The sequence below is a fragment of the Erpetoichthys calabaricus genome, chromosome 10, assembly GCF_900747795.2.
Source record: "Erpetoichthys calabaricus chromosome 10, fErpCal1.3, whole genome shotgun sequence".
NCBI lineage: Eukaryota > Metazoa > Chordata > Cladistia > Polypteriformes > Polypteridae > Erpetoichthys > Erpetoichthys calabaricus.
In genome coordinates, this window is record NC_041403.2 from 159,441,117 (window position 1) to 159,461,937 (window position 20,821).

Sequence of the window (20,821 nt, forward strand, 5' to 3'; positions counted from 1 at the left end):
ATGTCATGTCATGTCAAGTCAAGATTGAGCACAACAACAAGACACAGGTTGGAATTTTTTTTCTCATTTTGTCTCTCATAGCTGAGGTGTACCTATGATGAAAATTACAGGCCTCTCTCATCTTTTTAAGTGGGAGAACTTGCACAATTGGTGGCTGACTAAATAACTTTTTTGCCCCACTGTGTGTGTGTGTGTGTGTATGTGTATATATATATATATATATATATATATATATATATATATATATATATAGAGAGAGAGAGAGAGAGAGAATGATGCCAAACGTTTCTACTACAAAATCCCACTTTATAGGTTATTCTTAAGGGATTGATGAAATGTCAACACAGTGTAGACCATTATTAGTATAATTATTGAAAACATTTTGGAAGTTTTGTAGCCTTTTGCTTAGGATTCTGTGAACTTTTTTCCACGTACCACACTTCTTGTTTCATCCCTTTTAGTTTACTCCACCTTGATATTTTGCTTAGGAATCTTTTTCCATTACAGTACTGTTCCACTCAGCCCCTCTTTCTCTTTTCGTCTCCTAGTCGTTTTTCTAATATTCCTCTCAATCTGTTCATGACCTACCAAGTTCATAACACATCAGGGGTGAGACAAGCAAACCCTACAAAGGAAATTCCAGTCTACTTGCAATCCAATTCTTTTGGCCACTACCCAGACCTCAAATGTAGGTGGGCAGGGACAGGGATGTTGTGTGACCAGAAAACTTAAAACTTCATCAGAGGACTTAATTTTTGCTTCATCAATCAAGTCTGCTACAAACTTGACACATATTGTATACCACTGCTGCACTGGTTCATTTGTTAGTCTTCGGATCACCTCTACCTCTAAATCAAGAACAAGATCCACCAAGGTGGTTTTATAAACCTGGTCATTCCAAATATTTGAGACACAAGTACTGATGTCCTATTTAATATTTACACCCAAGACCATAGATAGAAATAGTTCAACATTTTATTGATAATGCTCAATACATTTATTTCTGATTTCAAACAATAGTTATGAACTTATACAATCAAAACAAATCTTTAAAATCTCTCTATTGGCAAATAAATAAAAACATGCTAGTTAAAAAAAAAAAAAAAAAACTGCTAGATTTACACCTTTAGACAGACATTCCCCCCTCTCTATTCCCCACTCCCTTTTCAGAATGGGACTGTAACAAAACCAAGCACACTCTTAAGTGCAACTTGGAATTTCAAGATAATACTAAATGGGTGAAGCTATCATTTTACAACTTACCCTAGATTTAAGTAACACAATTATTTCAAAATTACTCCAGTCCTGTCTACCAGCAATTACCCAATCCAAACAATACAGTTCTGCAGAACTCAAAATTTTCACAGAGGAATGTGCTGGTTGAACATCGATAGTGCGTAATAAAAATATCTGTCAAAGCATCTCTCATGTATGTTTTTTAATTTGCACTGATTAGTAACTAACTTTTAGATGACAGGAAGCTGCCTGATGGAGTGCTAAAATTAAGACATTTATTCACTAGCGGTAAAGGTAGGCATTAAGATTATGACAAAATGTAATGTCAGGGCAGCGTGTATTAGGTGTAATACAAATTTTGCATGTGCCAGGCCTCCCTTTTTCTTCTCAGACAGACTTCCCATACTTTCTTTTACCAGAGTATAACAGGAAATAAGTTTACTTGTCTTTCTTGCTTTCTGGTGTCACCTTTTCTGTTCCATTTTCCTGAGTCTGACTGGCATCTTCCTCAGGAATATTTTCATACTTGGGCTCAAAATCTTGAACACGTCCTTTAGGCAGTTTCTTTAACTTCTGATAAAGTTCATTTAGATTGAATTCACGAATTATGTTCTCCTATAGACAGAACAGAGATATGAATAAGTAAGATATTTGGCCTTAACTTCTACAAAGGGGGGGGACCCAAAAATAACGAGAATTTTTACTTTCCAAAATGTAATCACCCTCAAAATACTCTCCCTGAGACACAATACACTTGTCCCACCGCTTTGTCCATTGCTCTAAACTGTTCTAAAACTCTTGCAAAGTGATAGCCTTCAGGGCCTCCGTCCTTTGCTTCTTGACCTCCTCTACATCCTGAAAACGCTTTCCTTTAAAGTCCCTCTTCATTCTTGGAAATAAGAAAAAAAATCGCAAAGTGCAAGGTCCAGGGAGCGGGGGGGAACCTTTGTCATCTCATTGTTATGTGAGAAACTGCCACACACTCAGTGCTGTGTGAGCGGGACCCGTTGTTGTGATACAGAAGCCACTCGGCTGATCACTGCAATTCGGGTCGTTTTCTCCCCACAGCATAACGCAATCGCTTGAGCACTTTAAGGTAAAAACCCTCGCCTGGCTCAAAGACTTCTTCTTTGAAAGCCCCTCAAAGCATTGTGACAGCTTCTGCTGCTGTTTTCCCCAAAAGGAAACAGAACTTGATCCAAACACGCTATTCTTTCAAGTCTGCCATCATAAAATCGACAAAGACGATAACAGAGGCTCAAGAAAAAAAAATTACACTGCAGGCCTTGCAGACCTTTCCCCAAGGATGCCGCTTGGCCAAATGATGCAGAGGGCAGTCTAGGACACACTGACCTAGCCAGCAAACGTTGGAACTAACGTCCCTCCGTCCTCCGGAAAAACATTTGTTATTTTTGGGTTCCCCCTCGTAAGTATAATAAACTGAACAAACACTTATTTATTTTTAATGAGGTGTTTGATTAATGATGTATAAAAACTATACCAAGTGTTAGCCAAATGGTTTATTTGAGGAGCTACAGGAACAGCAGACAGATACACAGAAAAAAATACTACCTCAGAGAAAGTCCAGGACACAGCTCTGCCCTTCTTATCAATCTGGGGTCTTCTCATGACTTCCTTGCCTCCTTGAAACAAAATGAGAGAAGGCAGCTGTTTGGTCAAAGAGGATGTGCTCACTTTGTACCTAAAAGAAGCAGGAGTTTAAAAGTAAGCTCAGCACCAAATAGGATTGTGATCATAAAGCTTTTCATAGATTTAAATTATCACTTAAAATGCAGACTCACTTTTTAGAAACTTCACTATATCGCCCCACATCCACTTTTCCAAACTTTAGCCCAGCACAGTTATACCTAAAATAGAGAAGAATTCAAGGAAAAAAAATTAAAGTCAATACAAATCTGGTGAGCAGAAAGTCTAAACTGCTCCTGGAAGACAACGGCAATTTACTATTTGCCATATATAACTGTAACATTGTAATTCCTATTTATATTGGTTCTCTCAACAACACAAAAGGGAAGATAAAAAAAAAATTAAATTAAGAGAATATATGACCTAATGCAGAAATATGATAAGACAGAAAACATTCTGAAATGTTCAAATTATGCGGTTTTAAGCAATTATACGATCAGGATGCCCCAGCTATCCAAGACACATACTAGACTGCACATGTACACTACTGTCAAAAATTTTAGAACACCTACATTTTTCAGTTTTTACGGAAATGCACACAGTTTGATGACAAGGAATCATCAAGTGTACAAAATCTGATTCAACTTTTTTCTTCATCAAAGTAGCCTGCAGCTTTTGCAGATACAACAACCAAACTGTGGTAACCTTTTTAATTCAGAATGCCAGTCTCTGTGCAAGTCACCAACTCTGCCTCCAGCAAAAGAAGCCCAGACCGTCACACTTCCTCCTCCGTGTTTGACAGTTGGTATCACACACTGAGGAACCTTCCTTATACCAACTTGATGGCACACAAACTGAAATTTAAAATTTTGATTCATTGGTCCATAAGACTTTCTTCCACTCTGCAGTAGTCCATAGCTGGTATTTCAAGGCCTTATTTATTAAACTGGCATATTCAAATCTCAAAATTATTTTTTTTAAGACAATGTCAACCAAAAGTAGGGTGTGCTTTTGAACTTGGTTTTATAGGGTGTCCCAAAATTCACGCAAGATTTGAATTTGGCTCCATTTGTGCGGTAAAGTGTTGCCAACGAAAAAAAAAAAAAGACAGCGTGACAGCTCACACACAGTTCAGGGTTATTAAAAATGGAGCGCCACACGAAAAAACAACGCGTTTTCATTGTTGAGCAGTATTTTAAAAATAATGAAGGTTTGGCAGCTACAGTTCGCAATTTTCGTACAAAATATGGTCGGAATAGTGATTTAACTTCATCAACTGTGAAGAGATTAATTACAAAATTCAAGGAGACTGGATCAATTAGTGATCTTAGACACTCTGGCCATCCTTCAACAAGTCGTTCAACACAAAACATCGAAGCAGTTCGTGAGAGTGTTGCTGAGAGTCCAGGAACATCAATTCGGCACCGTGGTCAAGAATTGAACATTTCCAGAAGCTCTCATCAGCGTATTCTCACGAATGATTTGCATCTTCATGCTTACAAAGTTCAATTGAGTCAAGAACTGAAGCCTACTGACCACACACAGCGAAGAGAGTTCGTTGAATGGATTTTGGAACAACAACAAGTGAATGCCGATTTTCTGAACAAAATCATCTTCAGCGATGAGGCTCGTTTTCATCTTGATGGCTTCGTTAATCGTACAAATTGTTGCATTTGGGGTTCAGAAAATCCACGAGTGATTGTTTGAAGTCTAAGGTTTATGCTATCAAGCCCATGACCACCCACGCCTTGAAGGAGGAAATTGAGCGCTGTATCAATGAAATTCAACCACATTTATGCAAAACTGTCATGGAAAATTTCAACAAAAGAGTGCGTATGTGCCAGCAAAGCCGTGGAGGCCATTTACCCGATACGCTATTCCATACATAACCCTATACTGTATACTTTATGAATCAATTAAAAATTTACAATTTTTAATTAAAAACCTGTGTTCTCTATCAAAATTACTTCTTGCGTGAATTTTGGGACACCCTCTACATGTACCCAAAATAATATTGCAGAATCCAAGCTCACATTCTATATTTCTCCTGTAACCATGGCACTAATACTTATATTTTTACTGCATGTAAATGACACAAATGTGCAAAAACAAGAAAGAGAGAGAGAAATCACAGATATAAAACCTTGTGCAATTTGTGTTTCCTGTGTTTAAATTACTGGCATAAGGGGTAGCAAGATCACTTGCTACTAATGTGCCTTACTTGAGAGAAAGGTCTGCATAAACTGATGCAAAGGACTGGCATTCAGGAGACCAGTTGGCAAAGAACTCAATGAGCCAGGTTACACGTCTGTCCTTCTCAAGTTCTTCCTAGAAAAGAAATTAAGCAAAAAATGGTGAAAGAACCATACAAAGTCTAAAGTCACACAATAAAGAAACCATAAACTAAAACACACCATTCCAACACAGCTGCAAAGTGTCCTTTATTATAAGGGGACACAGCATTTGCTTCATTTCCTGGAATCTAAGGCTCGTCTGCATGACTGTAGGCATATTTTGCTGTATAAGTCATCCTTCTTTTTCATTCTATCATTAGCATTGCATTTCTTGCTACTTCCATGCTACAGCCCTTGCACAGAAATGTAAATAGTACCTAGCAGTGCAGGCTTCTGAAAGCTGACAAACATGCACCCAAAGAGGGGAAAAAAAACAAGCACTCACATCAATGGTCTTGTCGCTGAAGTACTTTACGTACTCTGGTCCCATGTACATGGGAGGTTTGCATGTCATCAGGAAAACTGCAATCATAAATATTGGCCACCTTGGTTATTAAGAACAGCATTAATGAAACAGAAGCCCGAGGATTTACACCTCCATCTCCACATGGCCCAACTACAGTTAACTAACATCTTTCATACAGAGAACCTGGAAAATTCGTGGATTAACCACTCCATGAATTTAACAGATTTAATCTGTTTACAATAACCAGCTGACTTGGAAATTTCCAAGATAACTACATTTGCAAAATCATCTCAGGTAAAAGAAAAAGATTCCAAATCTTCAGTAAATGATAGTGATTACCAACATTGTCTACACAAGAAAAGAAACAGAAGAGTATTGCTGATGTAGAGAACTTGTACTACGTGCTGACATCAACCTGGTTAGCTGATTGTACTGAGAGGTGAGCACTATATCTTCTTACTCCTGTGTGAAAGTTGATTGCTATACAGCATTTGCTTTGAAATTTTTCATTTATGGTTGCTACTTAGGGAAAGTGCAGTACTTTTTCACCTATTTCTTTTCCTCCTTAGAAAGGTTTTTGTTTGTTTTTTCCCCATCTGCCCAGGAGCAAAACATTTTTTGAATAAGGGTTGTGTACCGTATGCAGGTAAGCAGCAGATAATCACAGGGCAGCTTCATTCCACTATTACTAAATAAGCAGGTTAAATTTTACCAATAACGAAGAAAGAAAAAGGATTCAAAAAAGATTACTGTACATTCAGCAAACTGATAAGAGTTTGTGTTAGGAGCATAGGAAGAATAAAGCAAGCACACATCAATAGATTTCATAATAAACTATTTTCTCAAATCTCCAATTTGTAAATATATATATGAAGAACTGTATTATTTAACCTGCTGTCAGCAACGACAGGAAACATAAACCTCCAAAGAAAATAAACCTCTAGGTTTCTGTCGTCTGTTATAAGTGACCATTTAGCTCTTTAAATGGCATTCTACAACATACTAGTGTAGACTAGGGCTGTCAGAACAAGTATCAATCTATATGAAAAAAATTACTGTTTGAAGGCAATGCTGATATATTCAATTGTAAAAGAATAGGCTTTTTTTTTAACTTCACACTAATGTTAGTATTCTGTTACTACAGACCTGTCATGTTGCAATAGGTCTATATTTTGCATTTGTTTTGCACATAAATAATGAGAAATAACTGCCTTTCATTATAATAACAGCTTTAAAATTGCCATTTTAAAGAGCATCTTCAGTGTTAGGAAAGCATACTTAGCTACCTTCACAAACGCATGTGTTTTGGGGGCTGCTGCCTTGACACGTAATTTCTAAAACAAAGGCGAAATGAAAAATAAGAATTAAGGTTACATGTGTTATATTTAGCATCTGTAAAGGGGGAAAGAATCCCATTTTGTTCGTTTTATTTATTTTTTAGAAGAAGTTTTAAGTTGTTAATGAAAGTGTTTGACAAATAAAAAAGTTGGGAGTAATTCAAGATTATTACAATGCAAAATTTAGTACATTCAGTTACTCCTTGTGTGAAACAAGAAATGATTTACTGTGTCTCAACTTATATAAAACATAGATGGACACCGGCTTCACAGAGCACACAGCAGAGCAGAGGGCTGGAGAAGGGGGAAGGATGTGGAGGACTAAAGTAACGTATGTGTTCAAGTAATCTTAAGTGATTCTGTATGGATTTCATATCTGCATTACAGGCATGCAAAGTGTCCCGGTTCCACTTATCTCTTTAATCACATTATTTTCCATGCACATGGTGGGGAACAAATTCAGTTTTGTGAAGAAGCATGAGTGCACAAGTCATAAGGACTCCATACTTTGCAGATAAACTGTGAGCAAAAAAGAAAAAATATTAAAAATAATGAAGCATACAAAAGCATGTTAAGCACAAACATACAAGTAGTAGTACATTTTTCACTTAGGGGTGTACTCATTTTTGTTGCCAGCGGTGTAGACATTAATGGCTGTGTGTTCAGTTATTTTGAGGGGACAGCAAATTTACACTGTTATACAAGCTGTACACCGACTACTTTACATTGAATCAAAGTGTCATATCTTTGGTGTTGTCCCATGAAAAGATATAATAAAATATTTACAAAAATATGAGGGGTGTACTCACTTTTGTGAGATACTGTATATAATAGCTGACTTGAATCATGTGTTAGTAGATCTAAATGCAGCACAACAGGTTATTGATGGACAATTGGAGGATGGCAAACCAATGACACCGTGTTTCTCTGTATAGCTTTTCTCTTTTGTTTTATCCTTTAGGTAACTGATTTTATCCTGAACAGAACATTGCAGAGGAAGCCTAGTTATGCAGTAATTTGCACTGTTGCCTCAGTGATCTCAGTGATTCAGTATCCTGGATTTGAATCCTGTTCCAAGGTGCCCATGTGGTAGTAAACTCTACTGTGTCTAAATTGGCCCTATATGAGTTTGAGCACTGTTGTACGTGTTATTATGCCCTCTGATGTACTGGCACTCCTCAATGAATTGCTTGGTACCTTGTTTGATGCTCCTTGAAAAGTATCTGGCCCTATGAGACCCTGAATTGGAAATTTACTTTTTCTAATTTATTTGGATTTTATTATTCAAACAGATTTTTTTTAACTTTATAATTGTTAATATCTTGAAGTTTTCAATGCAACTTTAATTATAGTCATACATACCTACAAAGGACTGCAAGTTGAATTTGTTTTTTTTTTTCACAATCGTCATTTAAAGCTGTAAAAACTGGTAACATTATATTTCAAATTTCTTGAAAGTACCAGGTGTCATTTTTCTTTTTTAAAGCAGGAATAGAAATTACAATTGTGAAAATTAATTCAAAACCATCTTTGCTAAGTATGTAAAAAAAAAATGACTGTCCGGTAAACAAAAAAAAAAATTAAGGTTATGATTATAACATTAGGGTTAGGGCTAGGGTTATCATGAAACAGTGGGAAAAACAAAGCATACTCACCAATGCATAGTGTTAGATAAAGAAGGCCCATTCGGATATCCAAACGAAAAAATAAAATGACATTTGCAACTTTGCTAAAAAGGAAGATGTTGCCAACATGCTGCTCCACAGTGACTGCAAAAAATAAAAACCAATAAAAAACATGCTACTTTCCTAAAATCTCTTTTAAGGATTAACTGTTATTAACTGATATTAAATGCAGAATTGAAAGATTTAGTACCAGACAAGGTCATCAATGCCCTGTTTTGTTCATATCCATTGGCCCAGCATTTACATAAACATACAGTGTTTTCTTAAGTCATGTACGTTACTGACCAAAGGTTTTAGAACACCTCAGTTTTTCTTCGAACTTAATCAGCTGAAATGCAATGAATTAACTAAAGTGGTGAAAAGGTATTTAAAGTTTAAGTTAGCAAAACTGAAAAAGAGGAAATATCAGAATATTACAAATGGGCCTTCCTCTGGGAACAACTAATAGGTTACAACCTACAGGTGTTCTGCAGCAGTTAATGTAAATTAAATGTTGCAAGATAAAGCAAGCAATTTGCACAGGTGTCCCAACTTCTGTTGATTACTTAAAAACCTTCTGTCTGTCTTAAAGCAGAGTTACAACAGACTGTGTTACTCCACCCTCTGAAGTACTACTTGGACAATATCCCAGTGATAACTGCAAGAAAACATCAATTAACACATGAAATGAGACAGAGTATTATTACCATTATAAGTGTGGGACTTCCATTTGGAGAAATTGAAAAGAAAAAAAAAAAAAAATCCAAGTTTTAGTGCATACACAGGTTCCCTACACAATCTAAAGGAAATTAGAAACTGGAAGAAACTTGGATAGGAAGAAATCTGGCAGACTCAAAGTCACAACTCAATCAGAAGACAAGTCTCTGATGGTCACCGGCTTGCATGACAGGCATGATAGCCATGTTACAAATGTAACAGCACTCAAGTAAAATGATCCAAATGCAACAGGAGTACTCATAGACTAAAGCCCAAATGGTTCATTGGCAAAAGCATTTCAATCTTGGCAGTTATTTGCTCTATGTGCAGTAGACAGGACATGGATTTGTGTCTTGCTTTGGACTGGGAACATCTAATAGTTAGGGTATTAACTACATGTGGCAATCCCTGATAACCAGGAGTAGTTTGTGCGTGTAAAAGTTTGATTTCTCTATGACTTTAGTTTGCATGTCACTCTTCATGTTCAAGATGATTTACTTTAAGGACAAAGATTTCCTCACATTATTCAAAAACATGCTGGGTGACTCTGACGGTTACCGCCACATCCAGAATTGGTTTCTGCAATGCTTAATCTCCTCACCCACATCAAAAAATTGATACAAACATCTGTTGCCAACTTTATTTTTAAAATGGTCTTATTTAATTGTAAGTAGAACCCTATATTGGATTAAGCAAGTATGAGAATGTATGCCAAAAAAAATAATCAAAGAGATTTTCCACAAAACCACTCAAATTCTCATGATGGAGATATAGAACTTTCAGAACATATTAACACACCAGTAACAACGCACTGCATGATAACGTGCAGTGAATACACTTGACTTGAGCACTCAGTTTTCATCCTCTTTCTCTGCACGTTTAGCATCCATTTGCTCAGAGGTAGATGCGCTTGCTGCTTCCTGAGCAGCTCTTCTTTTCTCCACCCTAACGGCCCGCTTCTTCTCTTCTTTCGTAGACATCTTTTCACGTTAAAACTGATTAAATCAGTGTTTGTGTTGCAATTACTTAGTACGTGTTCTTTCATTTAAGCTGGCACTTAAATCATTCTTGAGGCAGATTGAAGACTTAAGATATGAAGAGGTAGGGGAAGTGACAGCGAAGGTGTTAGGGAATGAGAATGGTGCACGTATGCATGTGCCACACGGCTGCCCTGCTGGCCTCTGCCGAGAGTTGATTCTACAATAAAATAAAATAAAAATAAAAAGAGAAATAACCTTGGAGGTCAATCATCACCCCGAAAGTAGATAGTGGGACTCGCCTAGTATATGTGTATCAAATTTCAGGTCAACTGGTCAAAGAGTTTGCGAGCTACAGGTGATTTAAAATCCTGGACAGACAAACGAACAGCCACGGTGGCGTATTATATATAAAGATAACACAACAACTATTGAATGTATTTCTATACTGTTAAAATAAAAATGAAGCCAAATTCCAATTGCAACTTGCAAACTTCCATTCACAAGTGGCTAACAGTTCTTCCAGTCCACCAGCATTTTATTTTTATTGTGCATTTTTACCTTTTTATTCAATATATACCTATTTGCGGTTACTCCTTGTACTTCACAAACACTGCCTCTTATTTATCTGTGGCTTGGATTTCATGGCGATCTTAATGCACACTATACTTTTTAATGTTACTAAACTGTGTGGGAAACAGCCCGGACACAGACAGGCAGACACCGATGGTTTCAAACCACACAAACGTTTATTATACATACTATTTACAAATGCGCACACAACCCAGTGCCATGCACCGAGCACACTTAAGTCCAGGGGCATCATGTATAAATGGTACGCACGCACAGAAATGTTGCGTACGAACGTTTCCATGCTCAAATTGCGATGTATAAAACCTAAACTTGGCGTAAAGCCACGCACATTTCCACGGTAACTCATACCCTGGCATACGCAATTTCTCCGCTCGGTTTTGCAGACTGGCGGTACCCAGCGTCAAAGCAGTGCTACTGTTCCTGTGTGGTCACCCTTTCTTTCTTAAATCCACATTCCTGACGCGGCTTTATAAATACACTGAAACTAACTGCATATTGTTTATTAGTGTAATGCATCTGATTGTAATTAACCTGCAGCAATATAATGGTCCAGGGAATAGCCATAGTATTCCAAATACCATAACTGCTTTAGCGTTGTAACTCTCACTGCATCTTCTTCTTCTTTCAGCTGCTCCCGTTAAGGGTTGCCACAGCAGATCATCTTTTTCCATATTACTCTCACTGCACCACTCAGAGTATTTATATCACTGTATCTGAGTGAGGAATCGCAGCAGCAGCTAATTGGAAAGAGAATTATCGGTAAACAGCATGAAGCAGACGGTGCCTGAGCCACGGCAAAACGTTTCAAAGACTTTCCTGTACGGACTTCGCGGTTTAGAAAAAGTTTCATCCCAAGAACTATAAGCGCACTCACTAAGTCCATCAAGTGCTGCTTGTAGAACTGTTTGTACTTATAAGTACAATCACCTCACTGTAAACTTGTACTACAGTTATAATATTGCACAACCTGCGCCACTTTATAAAGCGCGTATTTACATATGATGACGATATCATTTTTAAGATGAAATGCAGCAAAATATGTTGATATTATACAGATAAAACTTTAATTTCATTTAAATAATCTGTATTGTTAATAATTAAACATGTGAGGACACGGTGCCGCAGCTCTAGCTAGGGATTGTTCCTGCATTGCATTGCTGTATTCTTGCTGGTGCTGACGCGACACTAGAAGGATAGACGGATAGAATAATTAAACATGTACTACGAAGATATTTCAATGTTCCTTAAAAGTTTTGAAGAATCGGCATTCTAAACTTGCAGATGGCTTCACGTCTATTACAGAGCTGATTGTGTGGCGATTGGGTATTTGGAGAAAGAAAAGTAAGGACAGGAATTGGAGGTTAGTACGTTTGAAAGAGACAGTACTTCTGTAATAAATTATTTCATCGAAAGTCGCGCATGGCGCAGCAAGCCTCTTGCGTGAGACATGAACAAGTACTGCGCCACCGTGTTCCCATGTTTAATAACATGCTTTCATTCCTATCATCACGAAAAAGATATCACGTATACATCTCAGTATTTTAATTATTCAGAGAGCTGTAATATCACGAATTTAATGGATTATGTGTCCTGTTGGAGATAGAGAAAGCCCGTTTAAGAAGCAGGTAGTGATTCAGGCACATACAGCACATAGATCAAATACAGAACAAAGCATTTAGTTTGAAGAACTTGGAAGTTTGTGTACGTACAGATTCCTGCATCTGGATTTTTCTGTGTACGCACATTCCCACTTTTGTGCTTATGCTATGTTATAGTGTGATTTCTACGCACGGCGTTATACATGAGGCCCAAGGCCTCTTTCTCCAATTTCTCTGCAATTTGGTTTGATGCCAGGGAAGGGAAAAACCAGATGTGAACTTTGTTGTCAGGCATACTGCAAGAAGTGCACTGTGGAAAAGGAACAGAATCACCATTCTGCATTTATAGATCCGCAGAAAATGTTTGACAGGGTGCTTGAAGATGTTGCGAGATTGTGAACATTGAGACAGGCATGGATGAATGGTAAGAATCTGCAATGGTGTAAACACATGAGGAACCACAAACAGCCGTCAGCAAGGCAGAGGGGGCATAGTGAGAGTTTTGTGGGGAAAGTAGAACCACCATAGGCATCTGTGCTAGGTCCAATGCTTTCATCATAGCCAGTTTTTCCCCTAACACTTTGAAATGAACTGAATTAGTTTATTACTACAAAACTTCCGAAAGAGGGCACACTGCAAGTGAGTGGTCTAGGGTGTTTGTCTGTTTATTTTCATGTAGTGCTCCTGTTGTTATTCTGCCTTTCTTTATCTCAATTTCCTGCCAAAACGGCTCTCACTTTGTGCTGCTCTCAACATGGAATCAACATGAAAACTTGGATTATGGTAATTAGTCAGGCACTGCGATTCACTTACAGTGGTAACACCAACAACAGGGAAGTGTCAACAATTTAGAAAAATAAGACCTTGTAGGACTTCTGTCTAAAATTTGTTGTAAGTTGTTTTGAGATATGGACAATAACATCCCCATTCTTCTCATAAAAAAAAAAAAAAAAAAAAAATGCATTCCCACAATTCTCATCTCCTTTCAATAACTGTACTTAAGATACAAAGCAAGCAACAGTGTTATGGTCTCCTACTTATTATAACAAGTAAGAAGATGTGAATCAATTAAAAATTTGGATGCCTTTTTGTGAGCATGAATTTCGTAAATGTGACTCAATTTAAAATTGGCACATGTGGCTTTTTTTGTAAGTATGCCTTTATTGTACTCAGTTAAAAATTCCTTTTTTATTATAAAAAAAAAAAATTCTTCATATTATTTATTGCTGTCATCTCTCTATTATAAGAGAAAATCTTGAGACGAGACTATTGCCAAGAGATTTTTTCCAAGTCCTGCCCTCCTCTCAACCATTTACGGTTAACGGTCCACACCCGCAGTCCTCTCACCTCTCATTCGAGTGAATGCTTTTGTCAGACACAGTTCCTAAGCTCTCAGCTCTGATAAATTTTTACATTTTCCTCACTTTAAGATTTGGACATACATTAATACGTCATCTTTAATTGGGAACTTATTGAAGAATTTCATTCCAAAGGGTTATCAACAGAAGAAATGAGTACACGGGCAATCCTAGCACCGAGAAACGATGAAGTCAAACGAATTAACATGAAAATTGTTGATCAGTTTCACGGCAACAACATGTAAAATTTTAACAGGCGACAAGAAAGGTAATGTAGTACATATTCTGCGGATAACATTAGACACCAAAGGAGATCTTGATATGCCATTCGTATTAAAACGTTTACAGTTTCCCGTTAGAATAGCTTTTCCTATGACAATTAACAAATCACAGGGACAAACATTCGAAAAAGTTGGTGTATTTATTAGAGAGAAAGAAACGATATTCACTCACGGGCAATTATATATATGTTGCGTTGTCACGATGTAACTCCAAACACGGAATCAAAATTCAATGTGATATTGACGAAACGTTACTTCAAAAAATTGTTTTTACTGAAGTTTTACAGTAAAAATGAAAGTTTAAAAAGTATTTGCGCGTTAATTTCAAAGCCAAACAGAATGATAATGCAACAAATACCTCTAACTCAACATGAAGCATAATTTTCTTTCAATTTATTACGTTTTACTATTTTTTTTACTATGGGTAATTACTCACTGTAATATAAAATTGTTAGTTCTATTACGCATATGTAACAATTCCCATGATAATAACAATCTGTTTAAATTGTACATCTGCTTCCCCATATGCAAGCGGCATATCCATGAAGCGGCTAGTGCGTAGAGCCCACCGGGGGGTTGGCGAGTGAAGCAAACAGGGGGGCAGAGCCCCCTAGTTATATACAAGTACCACCTATTGACAATCTATATGTTAAAAAATAGATTTACTGTATTAATAAATATTTCTGAAATGTTTAAACTGTACTGTACCTTTACGTGTTTTCCATAGTATCCATATCAGAGGCACCTTCAAAGTCATTCACTCTTTCGACAGCAAGTTTAGATCCATAGATTACCACACAAACACACACTATCCACGTGGAGCAGCAGCCCCACCATTCCCCCACCTCTCACTCCCTGCTATTCACAATTAACAGTGAAAACTGAAGCCTTCGGACAAAAGGGTCCCAAGGAATTCAGTGCCCCTTTTGATTTAGTGCAGGCACATCACACTAAGGGGTGGCTGTTTCTTATCTTTTTGTTATGGAAAAAGATGATCTGCTGTGGCAACCCCTAATGGGAGCAGCCATAAAAAGAAGAAGTTTCTTATCTTTTTGTGCTCGTGTACTTTTGAACATTTTCTCCTTTTTATTTAATGCACACTCATTTGGTGAACTGCATGCACAGCCAATTTATTGGCGGTTTGCTCCAAGAATCTGCATTCTAAGCTTACAAGTGTCTTATGAAAACTTAATTGCGTTAGCTAGTAAAGTAAAGTAGTCAGAAATAGTGAGATAAATAAGAGATCAAGCTTGTTAGAACTGGCAAAGTCATCACAAACACACTTGTTTGGGAAAACAATGACTTTCCTTTCTTAACTATAACAATTGGTTGTTTTTACATATACAGAGTACAGTGAAGCAAGTGAAATACTTACTTGTATGTGCTAGTCAACATGCAACACCTCGCTACTCTTTGCAGCTATGATTAGGAAACAGAACTAGCTTATCTTGAAACTTTTGCCTTCTTTACTTTAAATATCTACTTTACCAATGATGGGCAAACATAAGATATTTAAGACATTAAAATGGAGATATGCATCATATTGTGATATTTAATTATTTCCAGAACCAGAACTCAAGCAAAATGACACCCTGTGCATTCATAATGGCTAACATGGTACAACATAAAGATACTCTACCATGATTTAAGATTTAGTACATGCAATAAATTTAACATGTTAGGAATAAGTTAATCTAAGGAGCCCATGTGAGTGAATTGTTAGAAAAAGAATTAAGGAGACGAGAAGCAATAAGAAACAGGGTATGACTTTTAAGAACAAACTATCAAGTATTAGTTTGTTTTGCTTAGCATTACTATACGGTGGCAAACATGTTTAACATTACTAAAAAGAAAAAAATAACTTGTACAGAATTCTGAAACCTACATAAACTTAAATTTAATCAAAACAGGCATGTGTCTTGAGTTAGGAAACGTCCATCCGTTCTTTAATTATCTAAAGCTGCTAGATCCATTTGAAGGTCAAAGGAAGCTGAACCCTATCCCATCATCATCATCAAGACTAAGGCAAAAATCCAACACTGGACAGAACACCATTTTACTACAGGAGACACTCACGCATTTACCTTGAGTAACAATGCAACACAGTTGGCTTGAACATGAGAGCCTTTAACATTCATTTAAAGAATACTAAACTGCTATCAGATAAAAACTTGAAATGAACTTGTGTATGTGTGTTTCATGATTAGAAAAGCAATCACTGGGGCTGCCAAAATAAATTCATGTGATAGGGTGGAGAGTCTTGAGTCTGCTAATAACACATTAAGACCAAACATTATGAACTAACAGTATTTATGGTACATTTATACATTCTCAGACCTTTTTTAATCCAACATAGGGTTGTGGTAAACTGTAACATACAGCATTGAGCACAAGGCACAAAAAGCCTCTAGACAAGGCAGCAGTGCATCATTATGTGCCTGACAGATATTTCATCAACAATAACACAATAATGCAGTAAACTGTGAGCATCATTACATAATCTGAAGAAAAAGCAGTTGAAAAAGTGAGTCAGGATCTTCTCTAAAATATTTCAAATTGACAGTTAAAACTGAAATGTATATTAAAAAATAAAAATATTTTGTACAAAATTCTGGTAAAGGCTTCAATTGTGCTTCAGTTGCACAATGTGAAAGTTAGTGATAATTATTTTTTCTTTATATGAAAAACATACTAAAAAAGCACGAGATGTATGTCCAGTCATGAAATCGTCAACTTCAGCAGCCTACTCTATATTATGTGAAAAGATGTGCATGGCATTAGACACATTTCCCAAATTCAATGGCACAAATCACACTTTTCAATTTTCCTCAAAGCACTATTAGACTTAAAGTAAATACTGTTTCCCTTTCTATGCAATTATGTTCTGAAACCATTTTTTTTATTCAGTATAACGGTAATATTGAGGTGATGGGGGCTTCTTCATTAGCAGTTAATAAACACAAATCAGGCTTAGAAGGCACATCTATTTATCAATGGATCTATCTACCCATTTCCCAGCAACCTACTTTAGTGCTGCAAGTTTCTCACAATTACACTACAGTCTTTCAGTCACTGAGAAAATTATTATGAACACCCGTACATCTGTTTATCCATGCAGTTTTCTAATCAACCAGTCATGCAGCAGCATAATGCATGAAATCATACAGACACAGGTCAGAAGTGTCAGTTACTAGATAGATAGATAGATAGATAGATAGATAGATAGATAGATAGATAGATAGATAGATAGATAGATAGATAGATAGATAGATAGATAGAGTAAAGGCACAGACAGACAGACACTTTATTAATCCCCAAGGAGAAATTCACAATGTTAACATCAAACACCAGAATGGGAGGAAAAATGTCATCTCAGTGATTTTGACAGTGGCATTAATGTGGGTGCCAAACAGGTTGGTTTGAGTATTTCTGTAAATGCTGATCTCCTGGGAATTTCTCAACAGTTTACTCAACCTGTCGCAAAAAACATCCAGTGACAGAAGGATGTAAAACACCTTGTTGATGACAGAGATCAGAACAGAATATCCAGACTAGCTGGAGTTGACAGAAAGACTGCTGTAAGTCAGATAACCATTCTGTACAACGGTGGTGAGCAGAACTGCATCTCAGAATGCACAAAAGGTCGAACTTTGATGCAGATGGGCTTCAACAGCAGACGACCAGCCGGATTCCACTCCCGCCAGCCAAGAATGGAAAGCTGAGGCTGCAGTGGGTTACAGGCTAACCGAAACTGGACAACTTAAGACTGGATAAACACACCCTGGTCTGATAATATCTCGATTTCTTCTGAGGCACACAGGTGGTAGGGTCACAACTGGGCATCAAAATTATGAATTCATACACCCAACCTGCCTTGTGTCAAAAGTCCATGCTCGTGGTGGTGGTGGTGGTGGTGGTGGTACAGTGGTGTGGAGAATGTTTTTGTTGACATACTTTGAGCCTATTAATACCAACCAATCATTGCTTGAATGCCACAGCCTATTTGAGTATTGTTGCCGACCAAGTGCATCCGTTTATGTGGCCACATTTACCTATCTTCTAATGGTTACTTCCAGTATGATAATGTAAAGTACCATGTGATAAAGCAACAGTCATCTCAAACTGGTTTCATGCACATGTCAATAAGTTCAGCGTTCTTCAGTGGCCCTCCCACCTTTTGGGATGTGGTAGAATGGGAGATTTGAGCAACAAATCTGCAGAAATTGCGTGAAGCGATCAGTTCAACGTGGACCAGAACCTCCAAGGCATATTTTCCAGCATCTGGCTGAATCCATACCACAAAGAACTGAGACTGTTTTGAGAGCAAAAGGAGGCCCAACCCAATATTAGGAACAATTTCCTCAGTGAGTGTATGACCAAGTATAAAAATTATACCTTTTTCACCGCCATTCAAAATCCTTTTATTAAGAAATGTTACCGGAAACAGCACAAACAGTTGTAAATGAAAAAAAAATCCCACTATTAGGAAAAACAGTATTAAATTATCATCACTTACTCGCTCTTCTGTTTTTCATCATAACGATTGCACTTAAAAACATCAGAATCTCTACTTCTCTCTGTAAAAAAAACAATTACATTGAATGTTAACTATGTATAAGAAACATCGGACCAAATAAATTCTAAAAATGTATGCACCCATAAAAACAAATACCGAACAGCAGTGCAAAGATCAATACCGGAAAAAGAAAATGGTTCAATTTACCGACGTCATATCACAAGGCAAGAATTTGTGGCGATGCAAAACAAACACATGAGACACAGGCAGCATGATCTGCGGAAAGCGAATGACACGAATTTGTTTTCTGGCAGGGCACCGATGATGATCTGAGCGTTTCACCTGCATGCACATGGCCCCTAGAAGAGAGCTACTTTGCATCGTTTGTTAAAAACAAATCTTTGTGATGGTCATGCCATACACTAAAGCTGCGACACTTTCATCTAAGCTGGTATTGGCTAAATGAGCAGGGGGTACTGGTCTTAAATTAGAATGCATCTGCTGATATCGCAGCTTGGGTAACCCGGGATGGACGCAGTTATCTTACCCAGTCGAAGTCGCATGAATTGCCATCCTCTCTCTGCGACGGTAGATTCTCACATAGTCCGGGGCTTTTGCGCACCAATAAAAATGCCACCGACAAGAATATAGAGGCAACATAATAGGGTCTCAACAACCACTGGTAAACCCTAGGCAAATGATACAAAAACGCGAGTAATGGGGTAATGAGAGCCATTCGCGTATGAAGGGCTGGAGCTCACTACCAACAAGATGATTGCCAGCGCCGCTTGAGCTCACGGTCACTGCGGTCACGACGATGACGACAGTACTTCGCCCCGCCTTTATCTCGATTCTCATTGGACAGAACCTCAAACATGCACTCATAATAGGCGAGGGTAATTGTCCTTCAAAAATGGGGTTTGCTCGTGGACTGACGTTAGGAATGTATTCAAACAAACTTTATTGCCAGTACCATTCTAAATAAAAGTGAAAGCAGGCATCTATACAAGTACAGTATACACTGAAAGATCCGAGGATCCGGAGAAAAGAAATCGACTAGCATCAGCATTTTATATTAACAAAAATATGAGAAAGAACGTATCAGGGTGACGGATGAATTATCACTTTTCGGGTGAAATAGTGGTAAGTTATTTGGCTCTTGAATGGTTAACTGAAATAAAGTTTTAGAAAGTTACAGTTTTAATTGATTCTGTATCGTCCTTACTAGCGTTAGAGTCTGTAAAATTGGCTAATAGAGAAAAATATGATTTTAGAAAGGCAACACAAATTAACAGGACTATCCATCTTACTAAACGTGTCTGTGACTGTATATTTGTCTGGCTATCCGGTTGCTCTGTGTCTGTTTGGTATGAGATTCGTAAAATGCACTACTAGTGTTTGTGATGCGCCATTTGTTGGAATGAAAAAATGCAATGCGTTTCATTACTACAAGCAATACAAAATACATTCCAATAGACGGCGCACTGAAAACGTTTATGCTGAATACGTCCAACAGAGTAACTGCCAGACAGTTTGCAATGTGCTCATTCGCCTCAATAATAGCTCACATTTCCGTTTCAATGTATCTGTGTGTTTGTCCGATTGCTGTATCCCTATGTCTCTATTATATGTCATCTCCTGAAGGAAAACAGTTCTCGCAGGATAAAAGGAACCTAATCAAGGACTTTGTTAAATGATGCGACTCAAACCACCTACAACTGAACACCAGCAAAACCAAAGAGCTGGTGGTGGATTTTAGGAGGCCCATGCCCCTCACGGACCCCGTGATTATCAGAGGTGACTGTGTGCAGAGGGTACAGACCTATAAACACCTGGGAGTGCAACTGGATGATAAACTGGACTGGACTGCCAATACTGATGCTCTGTGAAAGAGTGGACAGAGCTAACTATACTTCCTTAGAAGGCTGGCGTCCTTCAACATCTGCAATAAGATGCTGCAGCTGTTCTATCAGACGGTTGTGGCGACCGCCCTCTTCTACGCGGTGGTGTGCTGGGGAGGCAGCATAAAGAAGAGGGACGCCTCATGCCTGAACAACCTGGTGAGGAAGTCAGGCTCTATTGTAGGCACGGAGCTGGACAGTTTGACATCCATGCCAGAGCGATGGGCACTGATCAGACTCCTGCCAATCATGGAGAATCCACTGCATCCATTGAACAGTATCATCTCCAGACAGA

General features: G+C 37.8%; 1 protein-coding gene across 2 annotated transcripts; it reads right to left on the reverse strand.

Moving 5' to 3' along the window:
- Positions 1-957: 957 nt before the first annotated feature.
- tmx2b (thioredoxin-related transmembrane protein 2b) lies at positions 958-19,441 on the reverse strand. 2 transcript variants are annotated; one of them, XM_028812244.2, is made up of 8 exons: positions 19,173-19,440; positions 18,626-18,686; positions 8,576-8,689; positions 5,563-5,639; positions 5,105-5,211; positions 3,039-3,104; positions 2,809-2,938; positions 958-1,851 (listed from the first exon to the last, which is right to left on the reverse strand). In XM_028812244.2, exons 1-8 carry the CDS (start codon positions 19,359-19,361, stop codon positions 1,675-1,677), a joined length of 921 nt encoding a protein of 306 aa, XP_028668077.1. In that variant the 5' UTR covers positions 19,362-19,440; the 3' UTR covers positions 958-1,674. The 2 variants fall into 2 exon arrangements, with proteins under 2 accessions (XP_028668077.1, XP_051788550.1); XM_051932590.1 differs by lacking the exon at positions 8,576-8,689 and having other exon boundaries at positions 19,173-19,441.
- Positions 19,442-20,821: the final 1,380 nt, after the last annotated feature.

What these genes read in the sequence shown, in the direction of transcription:
- tmx2b (XM_028812244.2), bottom strand. Translation starts at nt 19,361, where the DNA reads ATGGCTCTCATTACCCCATTACTCGCGTTTTTGTATCATTTGCCTAGG. An exon ending in TTATCTAACACTATGCATTG is followed by an intron (nt 5,640 to 8,575) that starts GTGAGTATGCTT and finishes TTATGATTGCAG; the next exon opens with TTTTCCTGATGACATGCAAA. An exon ending in TCAGCGACAAGACCATTGAT is followed by an intron (nt 5,212 to 5,562) that starts GTGAGTGCTTGT and finishes TTTCTTTTCTAG; the next exon opens with GAAGAACTTGAGAAGGACAG.